This window comes from Aulostomus chinensis, chromosome 5 (assembly GCF_037954235.1).
Source record: "Aulostomus chinensis isolate RoL2024-O1b breed Wild chromosome 5, RoL_Achi_v1.0, whole genome shotgun sequence".
Lineage (NCBI taxonomy): Eukaryota > Metazoa > Chordata > Actinopteri > Syngnathiformes > Aulostomidae > Aulostomus > Aulostomus chinensis.
The window spans coordinates 30,534,203-30,553,105 of record NC_141324.1 but is presented as its reverse complement, the minus strand read 5'-3'; the positions used below and the strand labels follow the sequence as shown (position 1 = coordinate 30,553,105).

The following is an 18,903-nucleotide window of genomic DNA, read 5'->3' as shown; positions in this document are numbered from 1 at the left end:
TCAGCCTCGATAAATAAATCACTATAATATTGAAATATTCATTGTAGAATAAGCGAACAAGACAAAAAACTGAAAAGAAAAGGATAAACTCCTTCTTCTGAGCTTCACACATCAAAACAGTTTGCCTTGAGGAAGTTGAGCTGCATTATCAAATTCTCCCTTCAAGGGACTCATCAAACATACAGTAGCCTGTGTAAGAGGCTGATAGTCGTCACGCCTCGGGCTGCCCGTATGAATGAACAGCAGATAAGGGCATGTAGCTCATTAACTCAATTATATCGTTCACTTGTGCCGTCTGTCGATGCATTACGCAAATGGGATCAAATTTGCCGGTAGATATGAACTCATCATAATTGATACGCAGGCCAAGGGAGCGTTATCGTACGGTAAATATGCGGAGAATACGGGAGGTTTCCACTTGAGACCACGCGAGTCCAACGGTTCGTCAATTAACGTGTCCTTTAAAAACACTTGTTAAAAAGCAGCAGAGCAACTCAGGACAATCAAAATCGCTCTCGACACACTGCAGCACTCTGAGTGGGGAAAATGATAGGTCTGGCATTCACTCCTCCATCCAGCGCTATTGTTTGCTTCAGATCGAGAAAGTCAAAATGACATTCAAGTCCTAGGCAGACTGAGGAATGAAGCAAGAACAGGAGAGGAGAATGTGAAATAGAGAACCGCACGTGCGTGTGTGTTTTCACATGTTCGAACAACGATGCAGTGTTGGGTAATTTGGTGTGGAGCCAAGTGGCGCAGCTAGCTGTGGCGGAGACAGTAATGTTCCTCTAAAACCTAAATCCCTTAATAAAGTGTGTGATTAATTCATGCTGTGTCATTTTCTCAGGACTCCCCCCTTCACTCCTTTAACAGAGAAGAGCTCTTTAATAACTCAGCACTCAGGGATATAACTGCCTGAGAAATATCCTCTCCCCAACTCGAGAAACCAGAGTGTGCTTCGGGCCAGTCGAGGCTCCGCTCAAGAACCCAGCGACGATGAAAATTTTCCTGCGTAAGTTTGCAGTAAAGATTAGACGATTGGTGAAGAAGTCATGCAGCAACGATAGTGAACAATATTTTGATTCATTTATATTCACTGATTTTGGACCATTGTTGGAAATAAGATCTGTGATTAAAACCCCCACAACTTTAACATCGCCACAACAAGCCGTTCAAAACTCCTTCACAAGTCCGACAGACTCGGAGACGACGTTGACCTGTGAGGTCTCGGTCCTGCTCGCCTCCAGGAGCTGGGCTAGCATCTCTCAGCTGTGCTCGCCCCTCTCCTGTTTTTACTGGTACATCAGCCCGCCTCCCACCGTCACATGGATATCTCGGTCTCTTCACTTCTTTTTTCATTACCCTCCTGTCAATTCTTCTCAGGTGTTGCTGCATTGTAGGAGCCTCAATTATTGATACATCAGTGAACTCAGACCCTATGGTTTTTGAGTTCTGAGTGTTTCCCGTCGACACATCGCCATCGCTATGTCACTACCGGACGTTAGAGACGACTCAACGGGAAGCGCCTCTGACGTGTGGTCCAGCAAACCCTGTTTCCCTTCACATCCCTACATTGCAGTGAACAACCAACACAACATCCCACTTTCAACATGCTGAGATGCCTCTCTTTGTTGTCCACACACACACGCGCGCGCACACACACACTGACTGCACTGTGGGCTGTAAAAATGTCATTTGAAAAAGACGACACGGAATAAAATACTCACAAATATCTTAACATGGTGACGAGGAATTTCACCAAACGCGACCAAGGGGGTGATGAATATGAAATAATGAACAGACAAGACGTCTGGCACCTGAAGCTCGGGCCTGAGGGGGTGGCAGCCACGATAACTCTGCAGGAGCACGACTGGCTGGACACCACCTCCAGAGGCTGTTCGGCAAATATTAACGCCATTGTGTATGTAACAGCAGTAGCTCACTGTGTGGGGGACGTCGAGTGCATCCATACATTGGCTGACGTAATAAACACACACACATGCACGCACGCACACACACACACAAGAATTTTTTTTTTCCTCCTCACAGTCAGCAGCTCACCACGGATAATTTTATTTTGCGTAAAGACAAGAAGGCCTTTGTTTGTGTGTTTCTATGCATAAACTTGTGTGTTCTCATTTGTTTCTGTGCACCTGAGTGTTTTCGTGTATATGTGTGTGTGTGTGTGTGTGTGTGTGTGTGTTCCTCTGTAAAGTAATTGTGTGTCGGTGTGCCAACTAAAAGCCAAGAACTTGCGTGTTCATTGAACAACGACCAAGTTTAAGTCTGCTAGCGAGCAAAGCCAACTGAAAGACAGACTCTGTGTGTGTGTGTGTGTGTGTGTGTGTGTGTGTGTGTGTGTGTGTGTGTGTGCTGAGGGTTCTTAATAGTCTGCTTAGCAGGGTGTAAGAGAGTGAAGTGAAGGAGACTGAACCGAAACAAGGTGCGCGTGTGTATTTTTTGCATGTTGGCAAAGGTGTGTGTCAGCCTGTGTAGTAGATTCTCGTGCAGGGATAAGCAGCTTAGAGAAGCAGCATATTCTTTTCTAAGTAAATCTCATTAATTTTAATTAGCTGTATATTTAGCCCATACACCTGGATTGGGTGTAATTCTGTTTGTATATAGCGACTAGCGAGCGGCGCAGGTGAAATGACTCAGGTGGAGATTATATTGCTGCTGCAACCCTACATTTGCATAATGTGTGTTTTTGATTGTGTTGCGTGCCTAAGGAGGATATCACAGGCAAATATGCTTCCCTTCATTTCCCTATCGCATGCTCTATGTAGCGCGCCATGGCTTGTCCTTTTAAATGCTCACCATTTTTTTCTACACAGTGTTCTTTCCTTTTCCTCCCTCACTCCCGCTTTCATTTTCTCTCCGGTGTCTGCACCCCATCATTAGAGTGCGCTCACTCCTTTCTTTCTACTCCTCCTCCGTCTCCCTGCCCTCGTGCTCTCTTCCTGTATGGATTTCTCTCGTTCACGTGCATGCCTCTGTATTTCTCCCTCTGTCTCCCTCCTTTCCCTGCTAATCAGCTTATCCTATGTGTGTCCAAGCCTCTGTGTCTGTGTTCCTCCTCTCTTTGTTTCAGATTCATTCAGCAGGGAGATTAGAGATGCCTATTTGGTGCCTTTGTCTTCAACCAGCACAGTAGCGCTGAGTTACATCGCGTGGCAATGGCCTCGTCGCCAGACGCCCAATCCACTCATCATGTGCTCCTCACAGGCTGATCGGAGCCAGATAAAAGCTGGGCCTGCACCTGTCCAGTGTGTGAGTGCGAGGCTTCCACCTGAATTACACTGATTGACTGCTGGTCAACCCTTCGTACAGACGTATCGACCAGCTGACTTTCTTTGAATGATCAAAACGATCCATTCTTGCAAAAATTGTCACCAGATAAAAACGATCCATTTCTCTACAGAAATCTCAAGGATAACCAGTAACAGAACAAAAGTACATTCCTGAATAGAACTGTGATGCAAAACCCTTAAACAGATGATTTTAAGAGGCAGAAGTGAAGCCGACTCATGAAGGAGAGGCACATCAACTCTCAGTCCCAATCACTGGATTCACAGTGAGAACACGATACTGAGATATCCATTACATCAGCTGAGAGGCGACAGCAGCTCTGCTGGTGCTGGTGGAGAAACAAGCAAAGACAAAAATACAAGAAAGATCTGCACACCTATCACACAAGATACACCACCGACCTTTCATTCCGCTTTGCTAACTTGGCCCCTCTAACCAAAAGCAGAACTGTCGACTAGAGTGAGGACGGATGTTCCCGTGAGCACATCGCCTCACGTCGTAATGGCAGTGAAGGACGGACGGAGTTTCTTAGCAAAACAAAACATGTCGTATGAGGCAGTTCACCTTATTTGTGTCTATGAAAGATAAATAACCACAATGATGATGCTCAGTACTTTTTCATACATGAATGCAAGACTAAACTAATGGCTGAGCATCTGTTGCTTAGTCATTTTTGTCTTGCCTGGTTGTCAGAAAACTGACCTGAGCACAGGATTCTTGACCTGGTTGTCTTACACAATTCATGAGCCCAACTGTTCCAACTGTGCTGTGCTGAAACCAACCTTTTCCAACCCCTTCCAGGGCCAGGAATGCGCACCCGGCTGGGCACTAAAGAAGTAGCTGGACATCAGGGTACAAACATGCTTGGGTAAAGGCCAGAGTAGGCCCCTGAGGAGCACTCCACCCAAATGGCATAAGAACTGACTGATGCTGTGTTTACATCCACTGGTCACATACAGACACCAGTACTGACGTGACACAGCTATTGGTTAAAACCTAGCAGTCGTAGCTGCTTTAAATATTTAGCATGCTGTCCTCATTTGCTCCTCCATATTGTAATGCGATCTTCAATGGATGAGGAGAAACCTGCTAATACTGAGAATAAAAGCATGCTCCAATCATAGCGTTATTTTGACCACCTGCAGGGACGATCAAACCTCAGCCAGGAGCAAATGTAGTCCACACAGTGTGGATTCCCGGCTTGCAGACAGTGCAGAAAAGTACATGCTCACTCCGAGGTTTGCCATCCTCTCTCCACAGACATCTACACAACCATACCCCCTTCCGTCTTCCATAGCCTTCACTGTAGTTGCAAACTGCTGCAAAAAAAACACACATCATCACTTCTGTTGCCTTCCAGGAAAGACTCATAAAAGACGACCTTTTCCACTTCAATGAAAAGCACATCCAGGCTCTATAGCATCAAGTCTAATGATCCTGTGCCTGTCATGGTTGTTCCTGTTGACAATGCAGCCTCCCAGCTACTCCCCCGCTTTGCATAGGGCACGTGAAAAATTTGATCAAATTACAATACAGCCATAAATAATCATGAAAAGGCATAGACTAAATGCCAGGTACTGTATTAATGCAAAGGGCATTTAAATAATACAGACTGCTGTTTAATGGCAGAGCTATGTGGGAGCTCTGAGCACTCAGGCAGTGTGGTAGAGTGAGATTGTGAGGCATAAAGAGAGGAGCGTTGCTGTGGGACTATAAATTAACTGCATGTAACAGTAGCCTTAAAAGACTTTCGTATTAATACCATTTAAAAGTTTCAGTGCTGGAACTGAACCCCAGTATGTGGTACAGCTGCAATGAAAACCCAGCACGTGTACAGGCGGTTGAAAACATGGCCAGTTTGTCACAGAGTGTCTATAACGTGGATTAATGGATATCAAATACTCATCTTACTTTTCTCTGCTGACCCCAGGAATAAATTGTCATTGTCGCTGCACAACACACTGTTCTGCCACACCATTACAAGATTAAATGGCAAAACCGCACTGATGCTGCACTGATATTCATCAACGTACACACAAATGTGCTCAGATTTGGCTTCGCTGTCACTTGCAACCCACAGTCACAGTGGCGGGAGGGGGGCGACTGTACAGACCAGTAATCCATCCACCGCTTTGGTAAAATCAGGTATTTTCTGAAGGGAGTCCGGACGAGAGGGTTACGCGATCGAGGGGAAATCTGCAGGAGAACTACTCTGGTCGAGAACGGTTCACGTTAAAAAAGCAGCACCCAGTGAGGAACCACGATAACCAATGATGTATCCGGATCATTCAGCTCCTCAGAGATAAACACATTTTCTTGGAAGGGCTTGTTAATGGTCCAGGACACAACATACAACAGACTTATTTTACAACTGACATGCAACCTCTCATGTTCAGGGTTGGGAGCTGCAAATTAGCACGTGCTACAAACGCTACGACCCTGCTAATGCTTGGTTTTAAAATGTTTCCCGAGTGACTCATTGCTGTTGACACCTGTGCTATCACGCATCTCCAAATGTGTTAAGGAAAGATTTCATGACATCACTTCCACAAAAAGGTCAAAGGGCCTCACTCGCAGTATTCACATCAGTCTGTCGTTTGACTAGCGTAGCATAGGCTAGCTGTGAACAAAAAAACCCCCGAAGTTTCAAGACCAACGTTTATAAATCCTCCCCAAAACAACCACCATGTCCTGGATTGATGACTTCCATTTATGTCCTCGTTGCTTCAGGACACAGTACACAACAATCGCTAGGTTATCAAATGTGCCCCTGGCAACCTCTGCAAGTTTGAGTGACGAGATCACCACGTGCTTCCAGGTCCCTCACACTTACATCTGATCAAGAGCGAAACTACCAAGTGTGTCAGGTTTGTGACAGAGTTTATAAGTGTTCAGAGGGTTATCATGCAAGGCTGTGATAATACGTGTTTTGCGAAGATTATCACTTTTGGAAATTAAGGGTTTATAAATAAGCATCAAACTGCTTCACACTTCCTGCGTGATGCCATAAGACTCTTCATCCAGCAGATAGACGTGATATCCCCAACCCAAACAAGAGACAGGATGGCACGCAGGCAGATTGAAACGGCTTTATGTTGGTGGTATAAGCCATAAGACACAGATGCCTACGGACACGCTGAAGTGATGGCATCATCAAAAAGGCAATAAACAAGAGCAACCTGTGCTCCTTCATTGGTGGTGCTCTCTTGCTCGGGGGGAACCCTCAGCACTCAAGACTCAATCAATACAAATGCTGCACTTTACAGCCCTGCTCTTGCGTCGTCCGGCACCCCGTCATCGCTCCACACAGCCCAGCAATGTGCTTCAACAAAGAGATACACCTTTCCAGGAAGCCCTAGGTCTGACCAGCCATGCATCAATGACAGGACGGGTGATTTCCACCCCCGCAGCAATCAATTAAAACACCCGTCGGAGAATTCTGTCAGATAATGAGAGAAAAGGGGGGGTAGGGTTGGGGGTGGTGAGAGAGAAGGACCTGATCAAAGGGAAAGCCAGCTGAGTGCGGAGCACAATAATAAGGCCCCTTGTTGTTGGAAATGAGGTGAATTAATTTATTCGAAGACTGGCGTTGTTGTTGTTGTTGTTGGTAGGTTTGTTTAGTCTGCAGTGTCTTTGTGAAGTGATGGTTTAAAGCTGACAGCTCTGCAAATGCGGGACCCCTAATTTTCTCAAACCTGAATCGTAGCAGAGTGATGTGTCTTTTAAGAGCACCTGAGAGAAAGCAGGTTACCACTTTGCAGAATCTCAAAAGCCTTTCCTGCTCTCAGTCTCTAAATGGCATTTGCTATTATGATGCTAGCAGTTAAGATTGATCCTCTCTGATGTAATCTCATGTTGCCTGAGTGGGTCTGGGTGGATGAGATCTGCCTGCGATTGATGAGGTCTAGTGAAGTCTTAAAGATCAGCTGAAACTAGGGCATGGCTGCATTTTAATTCTGCTTAATTTAGTCACAAATTACTTATCAACACTCACGCCTTGTTGAGCTGTGAGTTTCTCCTCTTGTCACTTGTGTAATGTTTCAGCACGTCTGATGAGATATATATGGAGATATCATGAAATTGTGCATAACGTGTGATGCAAATCCTCCCCGCGGCTCTGGGTTTCATGGTTAGAGCTTTGTCGGGAGTTTAATCAATCAGCCACAGCGCCTTAATTAATCGGCGTGATGAACAGGAGAAATAATTGGTTTTCTGCCAGATGTGAATCGGTTGCAAACTCATGCCAGCCAATCAGGATCCAATTTATAATCACAAAACCTAATCTGGACGACAACACCCTTAAATAATCCTTGAAGAACAAAACATGCGAGACAATGAGAGCAATAAAGCTTTGGATTACAATCCTAACTGGAGACTTTGAGCTCCTCAGCATATTGTGTTTTTGACAGCTAATTAGATCGACACAATGTCAGAGTTATTGTCAATCTCACTGATGGAAGTCTAAGATATGCTTGGAAAGTGTCACTGGCGATGTTTACACGGACAGTAATATTGCGACATCAACCAGATTAAGAAGAATCTGAACAAGACGCCATCTTTGAGGTCATATTTGGAGTAAACAACGATTGGATCAGGGCTCGAGGTCTACTCTGATGTTGTGGCGTCACTGAGGTGTGTGGGGCACGTGGATTTTTGCAGCATGCTTTGCTACACGTACGGTAGTTGAACTGCTTCACGACGAATTGTCCAGCTCTCAGAAAGCATTACAAACTCAGCTCTTGACACGATTCACTGCATTGCTAACAAGAAGTCACTCAAAATACACCAACACGGCAGAAATAGACTCAGCTCAAATTCCAGAATGCAGAACGTAGTGGTTTAATCTGGGCATGTATTCAGTCATTAGTCAGACTCTGCTCCATGGCATGTAAACAGGAACATGAATGGAAAATTCCACAAGAAACTCATGTTAGCCCCTTGGTCAAAATACTATCTTCTTTTGGACGAGACACTATTATTGCCATACATGTACACACAGGCCTTTCTAACTGCACGCCCCTCTTGACGAGTCAGACTGCAGCTGATTAATTCCACGACTGGTTGAACCCTTCATTAATTTTTTTCCATCTATTGATTGATTTTTTTTTTTCCCAGAGCAGCTTCTCTAGTTTGTTGTGCCTATAAAAAAGTTATACTTGTAAAACTGGACCTATTGATGATTAATTGTCATGATCACCATGTTAGGAATTAATTGTGCTCCTCCCTTGACGTTTCTGAATGAACTGTCCAAAAACTAATGAGGGATTTTCTATTGAACAGGAGATGGAATTACATGCAGCCCACAATGACAACACTCCAATCAGACCAGGTAACCAGTGGCCGAAACAAATGGAAAAGCACTGGAGCCAGGAAATAGCCCGGGTCGAGATTGGAAACCACTGGTTTAGCCCTGTGCCAACGGAGCCAAATGGAAAAATAGCTTAGGCCACTTATTAATGTCACAGTGGCTGGGCGGTAATTCCCCCAGGCTCTGTGTACCTCTGCTTGTAAATGAGTCACTGCTTATCAGTCAGCCTTGTTAGCAGGCTGAGGCCTCCCTTCCAAACCGCCTACTGCTATTGTTCGGTAGACGCACTGTGTATTAGCCAAATGTTCCCCCATCTTGGCACACAGGAAGTCAAAGGTAAACAACAGCAGCACACACAGGAAGTGGGCATCGAGCCAGCAAGAAAGAGCCGGTCCAGGGGGAAGGAGACGATTTTATGGCAGGGTTAAGTGAACTGCTGGCACAGGCGATCACATGCAGAGCCCTCTGTCCTGTAAGTCCTGTCACACAAACGATCGGTGCACACTGCTGCTGTCTTTAAATCCTAATTCATTATTGGCCTCAGCTGGAGGCATCGAGCTTCATTCAGCTGTTTGAACAAGCAGAACTCTTAGCGGTAAATAAACTATTAGTTTCTTGACACGGACGCAAACACTCTCCTGGGGGCTGGGATCAGGCGGCCACGGAGCTGAGGGCCAGGTGGCTGATGGGAGGCCGGAGCATGCCGCTCTGCTCGGTGGCTGCCCAGTACTCTAGAGGACGGACCCTTCCTCGCCCACAGCAGCCCCGAGGTAACTGGGTCAGCAGCACAGAATCAGGGCACAGCCGGCCAATTGCGTGCCTAATCTGTGCCCTTCTGAGAGGCACTTTCCATCCGTAGCGCATGGCTGCACATCCAGCTGTGGAAAAGGATGTTTCAAACGGTGCGCAATTAGCGTTTCCCCGATTTGTTCACTTGCTCGATGGAAGCTCTGTCACAGACAGATCCGGTCCATCCCTGTCTCTGGCATTCACCTGCGAGCGCTGGAGAGGAGTTGAATCGGCCCTGACGCGCAGCCTGTCGGTTCTTTCATGATAATCATCCTTCATTACGGAAACTTTTCTTCATCTCTCTTTCCAACTTTGGGAGTTGAAACCAGACAAACGGTTTTAATTCACTCTGAACTCTGGCGATCGCCGTCCTGCTCTCTGATGGCTCATCTGCTTCGCATTGATTTGCTGAGCTAATCGTCCCCCCTCCCCCCTCTCTGATACATAACATTGAATTATTTATGTTAAGTAGATCATTCTGGTCTCGGGCCTTTTAGCACTGAGATCTCCATTATGACAGCATTATCTGACTGCCCTCCCCACCGACTCCATCTTCTACTTAACAGCTTTGCTGCTCTGTCAAAACATCACCAATCAGACAGAAGGGAGCAGATGTGAGCGATGGGCCGGCGTTCTGCAGCTGACACAAAAGATTTCCCCTCTGAAGCTGCAGTAACACTCCTGTTTACTACATTGCTCAATAGCTTCCAGTCTGTTGAATTTTTGGCAGTGGTCCTCGGTGCTGAATGTGAGGTCCGGTAAGAGCTGAGTTTGAGAGCTTGTTTGCCAGTGAGCAAGTTTCTTGCACCATTGCCACTAAAACAAATTCCTCTTCTTAGGTTAATTAAAAAAATAAGCCCCTAAATTGTGATTAGTGTCTTCCTATGGAGCTCTGTAGGCTGAGAGCTTGAATTCTGAACTTTTTTTGACTCAACACAGCAGAAACTGTTAGTGTTGCTTGAGCTTTAAAAACTATTTGAACGTATTTGACCTAAAAACACCTTGAAAAACCTGCAACCTTGAAAAGACAATTGGAATTGTCCACGTCCACTGAAACGTCTATTTTTTAGCCTCTGAGTCAGATGAAATTAAAACCTTGAAAGCTTAGACCTTTGGTTTCCAAGTGAATTGAGGAGCCTTTGCCAAACTGGTCATTCGTTGTTTGTTTTTTTTAAATCATTACACATCCTCTAAAAACCTGTCATACTCATCCCAGTCCCCCCACTGGCCCTGAACCTGGGTCCGCAGGTCCCAAACACAGCGAGAGCACACCTTCAAACCGCAGTGATGGCGCTCTGTCAAATGGTTATGCTTCCACGTAGTTTTGAATTCGTTGACATGTATTCACGATCCAGCTTTAACCTCCACTGACGCTCTACTTGATTTTACAGTTTTCGTCTCTTTTCAGCTGTGTTTTGTAAGGTGACCTTGAGTGATTGGGGAGACACCTTCTTCCTAAGATTACGTGGAAGTGCCATCAGGTCTTCAGTGGAACACCTTGCAGATGTTGCCTCTAAAAGGCAGAACAAAGCAAATGCTGAACAGGATCTGCAAGGCAAAAAGACCTTGAGTGAATCCTGATGCTACACAACAAGCCGTGCAGCCTCAGCCCTCCGTCTCTGCTTCCCCCTCCTCTCAGTTCCACATTTTGACGTGTTTTCTCATCTCCTAAACGCCGTTGGACGTCCCAGGCTTAATTACTCTCCTTGACTGTCATGATAATGTAAAACAGCGCTTAGGTGCAACCAAAGAAAGAATTGGTCATGCATGGTCAGGCCTCCCACCAGGCCCACCTTAATCAAATGTGACACGCTTCTGAATGCAAGCCAAGATCGTTTTCGGACCCAAATAACAAACTGCTCCCTGGGTTTCAATGACGAGCTACACGGTCCGGGTCAGCACTCTGACGAGAGATTGATATCTCATCATCGGCGCCTCAATCTGGAGATCGTTTGTACATTTCTCATCTTCAACAGCTTTGACAGCCGCCCATTTACATTTGTTCAGCTGTGACCTCATCTGGGCTTCTTGGCACAACCGAATTGCTTCTCAGGTTTTACTGACCGGACCACCGCGAGCTTCCACTGACAGCTCCCTTCTTTCCCACATTACGAACACCAACGCAGGTATGCATAATTCAAGAGAGAGTAAAATAGCTGATGTGAATAAACACAGTGGGAGTAAATGTGTTGTGCGCATGTAAACTGTGCATGTGTCCATGCATATGCATGCAGAACGCAGTTATGGATTTGTGAAATTGTGTGGGTGTGCACAAGGGGAGTCTGAGAATATTGAAAATGCAAATCAGGAAATTTCTATTAGAAGCTTTCTTTCCTGCTTTATTGTCTTACAGTTCTTTGCCAAAACACTCTGAGCAATTAAATTCCAACTGTAATGAGAAAATGCAAACTGGAGTCTACCTGTGTCGATCAATTTTCTATGGATAAAGGCCCAATCATGATGAGCAATTTTTCTTTGGCACGATTTGCCCTCTAAGGGTTGTATTACCGGCAGCCAGTCACTTGAGTGTTATGTAATTGAAAAAGCACATTGGACAGTGTCTTCCTGTTCACTTGGTGCTCACAGCAGGGATGATATCATTACAAAGTGCTTCTCTCATCAAATCCTCTCTTACCATCCGCTCTCAGCCGTGCCCGGCTCATCAGCGGTTGAGCTTCGGCAATGACAAGTGTACTGGATCAGTGGGTTACATGTGCACACTCCTGTGTTGCTATTTGGGAACGTACAAGATGATTATTGCTTATCTCCAGGTAGCAGCAACTTCTGACACAGACGTGATCCACACGTGAGTGTCAGAAACACGCAGAGCAGCGGGACAGTATCTGGAGAATTAAAGTGATATTTCACCCAAAAAAGTACATCAGAAGCGCTCATAAGGAGGCGTCTTGAGCTCATGGAGATTTATTTTTCCCTCCTGCATTGCTTCTTGACCACTAGCCATTTATATTTAGCTTGAAGCTAATGGTGACTGATGGCTAACAACCTCAAAACTGTCCAAAACAAATCTCCAGTGCCACTTCCAGTATAATCCACAGTTTCTTCATCCAGCCGTACGCTCAGTTATCCACAAACTAAAAAAGGGCTGAGGCACGAGCTAAAAAAATCGGACTATCACACTTCCAGTGTGGCACTACCTTGAAGGAGTGTGTCCAGCTGGAGCATGCAGTTGAACCAACTGGCTGGCACTCATCCCAGGAGTGCCCAAATGGAAGGGAGATAGTTGTCTCCAGCTTTGTGGCTGCTTCTTTCAGCACTCTGGAGTCACAAAGAAGTAATGCAGTTGGTGTCTTTGAGAGCTCCAGACACCTGTTTAGAGGAGCCTGAAAGGCAACATACACTTTAGGATGAAGTTGTCCTTGAGTGTGTGCCTGCACTTTTAAGTGTGCAGGAAGCTGAAGACTTCATGGAGTGAGAAAAGGAATAGAGAGGTGAGTGTGTTGCACCAGTCAGGACCGGCGCGCGTGTGTGTGTGTGTGTGTGTGTGTGTGTGTGTGTGTGGAGCCCAGCACCCACGTGCAGGTCACACACATTCCTCAAATACAACGGCAGAAATTCCAGTGGGGTCCTGGGAGGTGGGAGCGCCCCATGTGCTTATTAACGGCTCTCTGATTCTCTTGTCATAATACAGGAAACCAGCAAACGCTTCAAGTCAACAGATAAGGGGGCACCATGAGAGACAGGCAGGGAGGGTCGAGAGGTCAGGGCCCCCGAGAGAGGGAGCAGATGAGAGAATAGGAGGCCAGAGAGGGAGAGAGAGGGAGAGGGAGAGAGGGAGAGGAGCTTACCATAGACAATGTTGCTCTGAACTGCAGCTGCAAATAGTACTGTCAATAAGCTGACACTCCATAATGCAGAGGGGGCTGATGGGAAGGCCATGGTTGGGCGCGCAGATCCGCCTGTCTCACTGAATCCTCAGGAGGGCAGAGGAGCTGTGGACTGTCACCTGCGGGCACAGCAGCGAGAGATCAGGAGAACTGACCACTAATTGCGTCCCCTGCTATTGGCTGGCTGAACAAACACGGGACCCACCCCTCACTCACACATTGATCTGCTGGAGCCCCACCACACTGAGGGGCAACTGAGGGAGGGGGGCAGGGAGGTGATGGGTGAAGCTGCAGGGAGGATGGTGCTGGCAGTAGGTGTGGAGGAGGAGGAGGAGGAGGAGGAGGAGGGTGTATTTATTCACAGTAACAAGCTGAGCGCATGTGGACTGCAGGAGAACTGGTGTTCTGGTCTCCTGGAGCATCTCTAAGTCAGGCTAATTAGAAACAACCAAGAGAAACATTTGCGGATGGGGGGGGGGGGGGCACCTGCTGGCCGCTGAGGAGGCTTCACGTCAAGGGAGGGAGGGACATGACAACCGTCCTCTCTCTCTCTCTCTCTCTCTCTCTCTCTCTCTCTCTCACGCAGGTTCCTTAAAATAGCAGCCGTGCAGCAGAGCTGAGCCCTCCGTCCATCTGCGACGCGCTCACTCATTGTCACCGGCTGAGAGGAACCGTGGCAGGAGCGCTGCCTGCCTGCGGGACGGGCGGGGAAGGGCGGGGACTGAGGGTGGGATGGATGAGTGAGGTGGGGGGAGGCACGGGATGGGATGGGATGGGATGGGATGAGATGGGATGGGATGGGGGGATTGGGGACGTTTATTGTTGCTCTCCTGTTGAGTGATGGCGAGAAATGAAAACAAAACTAGAACAGGGAGGGGGGGGGGCATCTACGGGAAATAACCCGGACTCTCTCTCTCTCTCTCTCTCTCTCTCTCTCTCTCTCTCTCGGAACACAAGTTGCTGTTCTTGTAGTAATGATGATGATAACAAAAATCACTGGCGACCTGCATCGCTGCGACGGAGACCGCCTGTCCCCTAACACACGCACCTGCGGAGCTGAGAGGAGGAGAGGGGGAGAGCGGAGCTGGGATAGCGAGGAGAGGCAGGCTGAACAAAACGCATATTCAGAGTAAATTAGAAAAGAGGCAGGGATTATAGAGCTCTGCCTCTCTCGCTCTCTCTCTCTCTCTTTCTCTCTCCGGGCAGGCATACCAGATTACACACGCACCTACCCGGAATGCGCGCGCGCGCACACACACACGCACATTCCTGGAGACGCAAAAGCATCAGCACTGACAGGTGTCTCCTGTCCGCCCAACAAACACACACACACACACACACACACACAGCCTGGACAAATCAAACTGATGTAAATCACGGTAATAACCCCCCACACACAAACACACCGTTGTATTCCGCCTCCGGTCCGCTGGTCTCCGGTCCCCGGGAAGGTTCCTCGTCAGACGCGCAGCCGCCGCTTGTCCGGAGCTTCTTCTCAATCCGCTTTTTATCGACTTTTGTATCTCCTCGCTCCTTCTGCTTGTTTTTCTTGCGTTTTCTTCCGCTTTCTCTCTCTCTCTTTCTCACCCTCCGTATCTCTATCTCTCTCTCTCTCTCTCCACGGCTTCCGTTCACTGCAGCAAAAACAGTCTGTCTGAAAGACGAGAGGGAGGGGACAAGGGAGGGAGAGAGGAAGGGAGGGAGAGAGGGAGAGGGAGGGGATTTTAATACGATTTGGCCCGTACCGCCGGGATAACAGGGCCAGAGCAGGGGCCTGCTGGCGGAGAGCGCCATGAAGGAGATGGAGCAGATAGACAAGTCAGGTCTCTGCGCACCCGAGAAATCCCGACCACGTTCCGGGTCGTCCAGCGCTCGTGTCACTGCAGGAATCCACGCGGTCGCGAGTGATCACCCGCCCCCGTGGCGGCTGTGACGAGGCGGCGGAGGTCAAGTGAAGTTGATTGTCACGCTTCTGTCTCTCTTATCGTGGCCATTACGGAGTTCTCATTGCTGACTCGCTGATAGGCCGCTGCTGCTCCCCGTAGGTCTGATAATTGTAATGTGATATGACGGAGTCTTCATGGCCTTGAGGGGTTGTGGGACATTTTACGTCAACTATCTCCCCCCGCCTGAGCAAATCACCCGGGCACTTTTTTTGGGGAGTCTTTTGTCACTTCAGTGTGATTCTCCAAATGAGCCCCAATATGAGTCTGCATATCAGCGAGTGACGTTTCATGCATCAGGCCCGTCTGGGAATCCACGCGGAGGGGAGGAGGGAGGTGGTGGTGGTGGTGGGGTTGTTCAACTTGCCAGAGAGGATTAAGGATTAGTTTTACTGGCGGATTAGGTCTGTGTGCGGGAGGCATGATGGGGTTAAACATGGATGGCGGCGGCAGCAGCACGACAGCCCAATCAGCGGTGGCGGCAGAGGACGTGGTGGGTTTGAAGAAAACGTGAAATCATTTAAAATATATATTCAGAGAAAAAAAGCCACGGGGGAGACGGGAGGGGTTTGAGAGATCTTCAAGCAGGCAGCTGCTTCACACACACACACGCACGCGCACACACACACACACACACACACACACACAATAAAATAAGTGCTGCTCTGGGCTTCCCTGATTTAAGCCATGCAGCTTTTTACTAAAACTTCAAGTTCACCTTCAAGGGTCCTCGAAAAGCTTCCAGGAAGGTCCAAACTCTCGCTCGACTAAACTGAAACTACCGCGATCGTTATTCAGCTCTCACAGCGCCTCGCTGTAGTCTTTGATTCAACAGGAAATCTGCATACCAAAATCTGAAGGAACCATTTCATGAGCCATTTATGTTCAAAGTGTCTTCACCCCTCCCTCTGTCTCAACTGGGAGGATGGAGACGCAGCATCTGCTATCACTCAGCTCTCGTAATGAGGACACCAATGGTTTAAATGTTTGCATGTCGGCGCTGCGTGAGGGGAGCTCCTCAGGTGGAGGTGAGGGGAGCTCCTCAGGTGGAGGTGAGGGGAGCTCCTCAGGTGGAGGTGAGGGGAGCTCCTCAGGTGGAGGTGAGGGGAGCTCCTCAGGTGGAGGTGAGGGGAGCTCCTCAGGTGGAGGTGAGGGGAGCTCCTCAGGTGGAGGTGAGGGGAGCCCCAGGTGCAGCGACCCCCGGTCCCGGACGGGCTGGAACAAAGCCAGCGCTGTGCAGCGACTTCAGGCTTTTTCTTTGCTCGTTTGAAATTTGCATACTGACCTTTGTGGGCTGAAAAGACTTGGAAAAAAGATTTCTGAAATAATTCAGTGCAGATGCAGTTTTTGTGCCTCCGCAACACACACACATCTCTCTCTCTTACAATCAAGCATCCATTCATGCGTCGCATCTGCAGACACAGCGGGCTTTTAAAGATGCTGTAAAAACACTGGCTGGGTTTTTTCCTTCCGTCTATCTATTCTCTTCTAAAAAGCCACAACCATTTCATTCACATCTCTGCCGGGACTCGAACCCGGAGCCTCTGGATTAGAAGTCCAGCGCGCTATTCCATTGCGCCACAGAGACTGAGGCACATTCATTCGTATCAAAAGCGGATTTATGCTCTCCCCTCCCAGCCGTGAGCAGCATCCTCACATCCCTCAGCATCAGGACCGCAGTCCTGAGGAGGATATCCCGCCGGCCGGTAGGGGGTGCTGCCGCCGCGCATTCATTAGTCCCCTGATGCCTGATGAGGAGTCCCTGCTCTTCACCCCCCACTGCTCTCATACTGGTTATCTCGTAAAAATATCATAACATTGATACTATCAGAGCAAAACAAAGAAATGGAAAACACTGTTGTAAATGCATCACTAAGTGTGAGATAAAGAGCTCAGTGCACGCAGGGAAGACGAGCAGCCTGCGGTTCTCCCACATCAGCTCTGCGTTCATTCTGGAAGGAAACGATTTCCTCCACCGTTTGGCAGAACAAACCACAGCATTTCTTACTTGAAACCCTGCAGCTTTTTTAATCAGACAAATGCATTTGTGTCTACCTCAAAGCGCCGGATCCATCATCATCATCATCATCATCATCATCAATCTAAACAGGAGAAGTCTGTCTGTCAGTCAGACTTCCTCTCAATTATCTCAACAACCGTTCATCTGATTGATGTCAAACTTGGCTTGGGCTTTGCTGGTGCCTCCAGAAAACGCTGAGCAGAGTTTTCAGTCATTTGGACGAGAGGTTGTTTGAGGTCGCGCTGTGATTGGGTGTCTTAGTCATGAGGTCAGAATGCTGCCATCAAAGTGACTAAGATGATAAACCCCACCCCCCAAACATGACACTGCACCAGCCTGTCTCATTACTGGGGGGGGGAAATCTCATTACACCGAGCACAAGAGCCTCAGTTAACAAGGAGCATCTCCGCGTTCATCATTTCACTTTCAGCACAAACAAAACTAGTTTGTTTTTCTTGTCACAAGTAAAATCTGTCAATTCAATAAGCAAAAGATACTTTTGTGTTTCTTGGAGGGAAAAAGAGTTTGTTGTCTTAAAAACAAACCCTATACTGACTTGTCCAAGATCTCGACACCCCAGAACAGGCAGCATCTCAGCTGCCTCGGATTTATTTTCACAATTACAAAAAAAGGTTTTGCAACCTTGTAAAATTATCTGTCAATACAAGAGGCTAAACAGTTCATTTTATTTCTTTAAAGTCCTTCCATCTTGAACATTACATGGAAAAAAAAAAATCACAATATTTTTCCCAAAGTAGCAGATGAATCATCACATCAACGACGACGTGATGTCATCATACCAGCGCCATGCGGGTTTCCCAACATTCACTACTCACAGCAAATGAGACAAACAAACTCCGCTGTGCTGGTTTTCGCTGTGGCGCCTGTTAAATGTGCAGCGGCCCGCCCGCTGACAGGGCCGATACGCCTCTGAAGGGGGCGGAACACAAGACCAGGCATTAAACTGACTCTTGATGTTGAGTCCAATACAGTCTGACAGTTATTGTAAAGAGATTTCTGAGGAAGGAAATATGGTTTGATCACACGTGCGGCTCACAAATAGATTTCCCATAACAGCAAAGTGAAGAAAAATTCAAGTGGATGCTGGACAAGCATTTTCCCTTCCAGCCACTGCTAACAAATTGATAAACCAATCTCATTGAAGCTAACCAGCTTGTGCGGTTTCTTGCACAGCTGATCTACACTGACACGTTTCAACCCAACCAGTGGAAAAGCAGCGAGCTCAGCCTCCAACCTACGATGAGGTTTTCCCCCGTGTGCTCCCGTTACTGTATCCTACATAAACGGAGTTGGACCTGACATTGCAGTGCAGCAGGCTTTTATTCACACTACAGGACAAAAGCTGCTAAGGTGCAGTGTGTAGAGCTCCTGTGTGCCTCGGTGGGAGGTAAGGCCTGAGGCGGGCTGCCAGTGAGCAGCCTCCACACATTCACAGCTCCCACCAATAGCCTGCCTCCCTGCATTTAAGCCCTTCTTGCTGATAAAAATGCATGTGAGCAGCTGCGGCCCAGGCAGGGTAAAATATGAATGACAGCCGACAGTAAACAACTGCTATACAGATGGAAACGTGTTCCTGTGCAGGTGACGGAGCAGGAGGGCATAGAGAAGTGATTAATGAACCTGACGTCACAGCGCTTAGACAAATTACATAAGGATGTACCATGTAGG

At 47.6% G+C, this 18,903-nt stretch overlaps 1 protein-coding gene and 1 non-coding gene across 4 annotated transcripts in view; both read right to left on the bottom strand.

Annotated features, from left to right (window-relative positions):
* The window catches only part of cadm3 (cell adhesion molecule 3), a 105,658-nt gene extending 90,741 nt beyond the window's left edge, over nt 1–14,917 (bottom strand). For 2 of the 3 annotated variants that reach the window (XM_086204569.1, XM_086204570.1), the window contains exons 1-2: nt 14,658–14,917; nt 13,213–13,370 (exon numbers count right to left, since the gene is read on the bottom strand). In XM_086204569.1, coding sequence (XP_086060695.1) covers nt 13,213–13,303 — 91 coding nt within the window. In that variant the 5' untranslated portion in view covers nt 13,304–13,370; nt 14,658–14,917. The remainder of the gene's footprint in view (nt 1–13,212; nt 13,371–14,657) is intronic. The other variant, XM_086204571.1, reaches the window with a different exon arrangement.
* Nucleotides 14,918–16,708: 1,791 nt separating this feature from the next.
* trnar-ucu (transfer RNA arginine (anticodon UCU)) lies at nt 16,709–16,782 on the bottom strand. The gene has a single exon. It is a non-coding gene; the product is annotated as a tRNA-Arg (tRNA).
* Nucleotides 16,783–18,903: the final 2,121 nt, after the last annotated feature.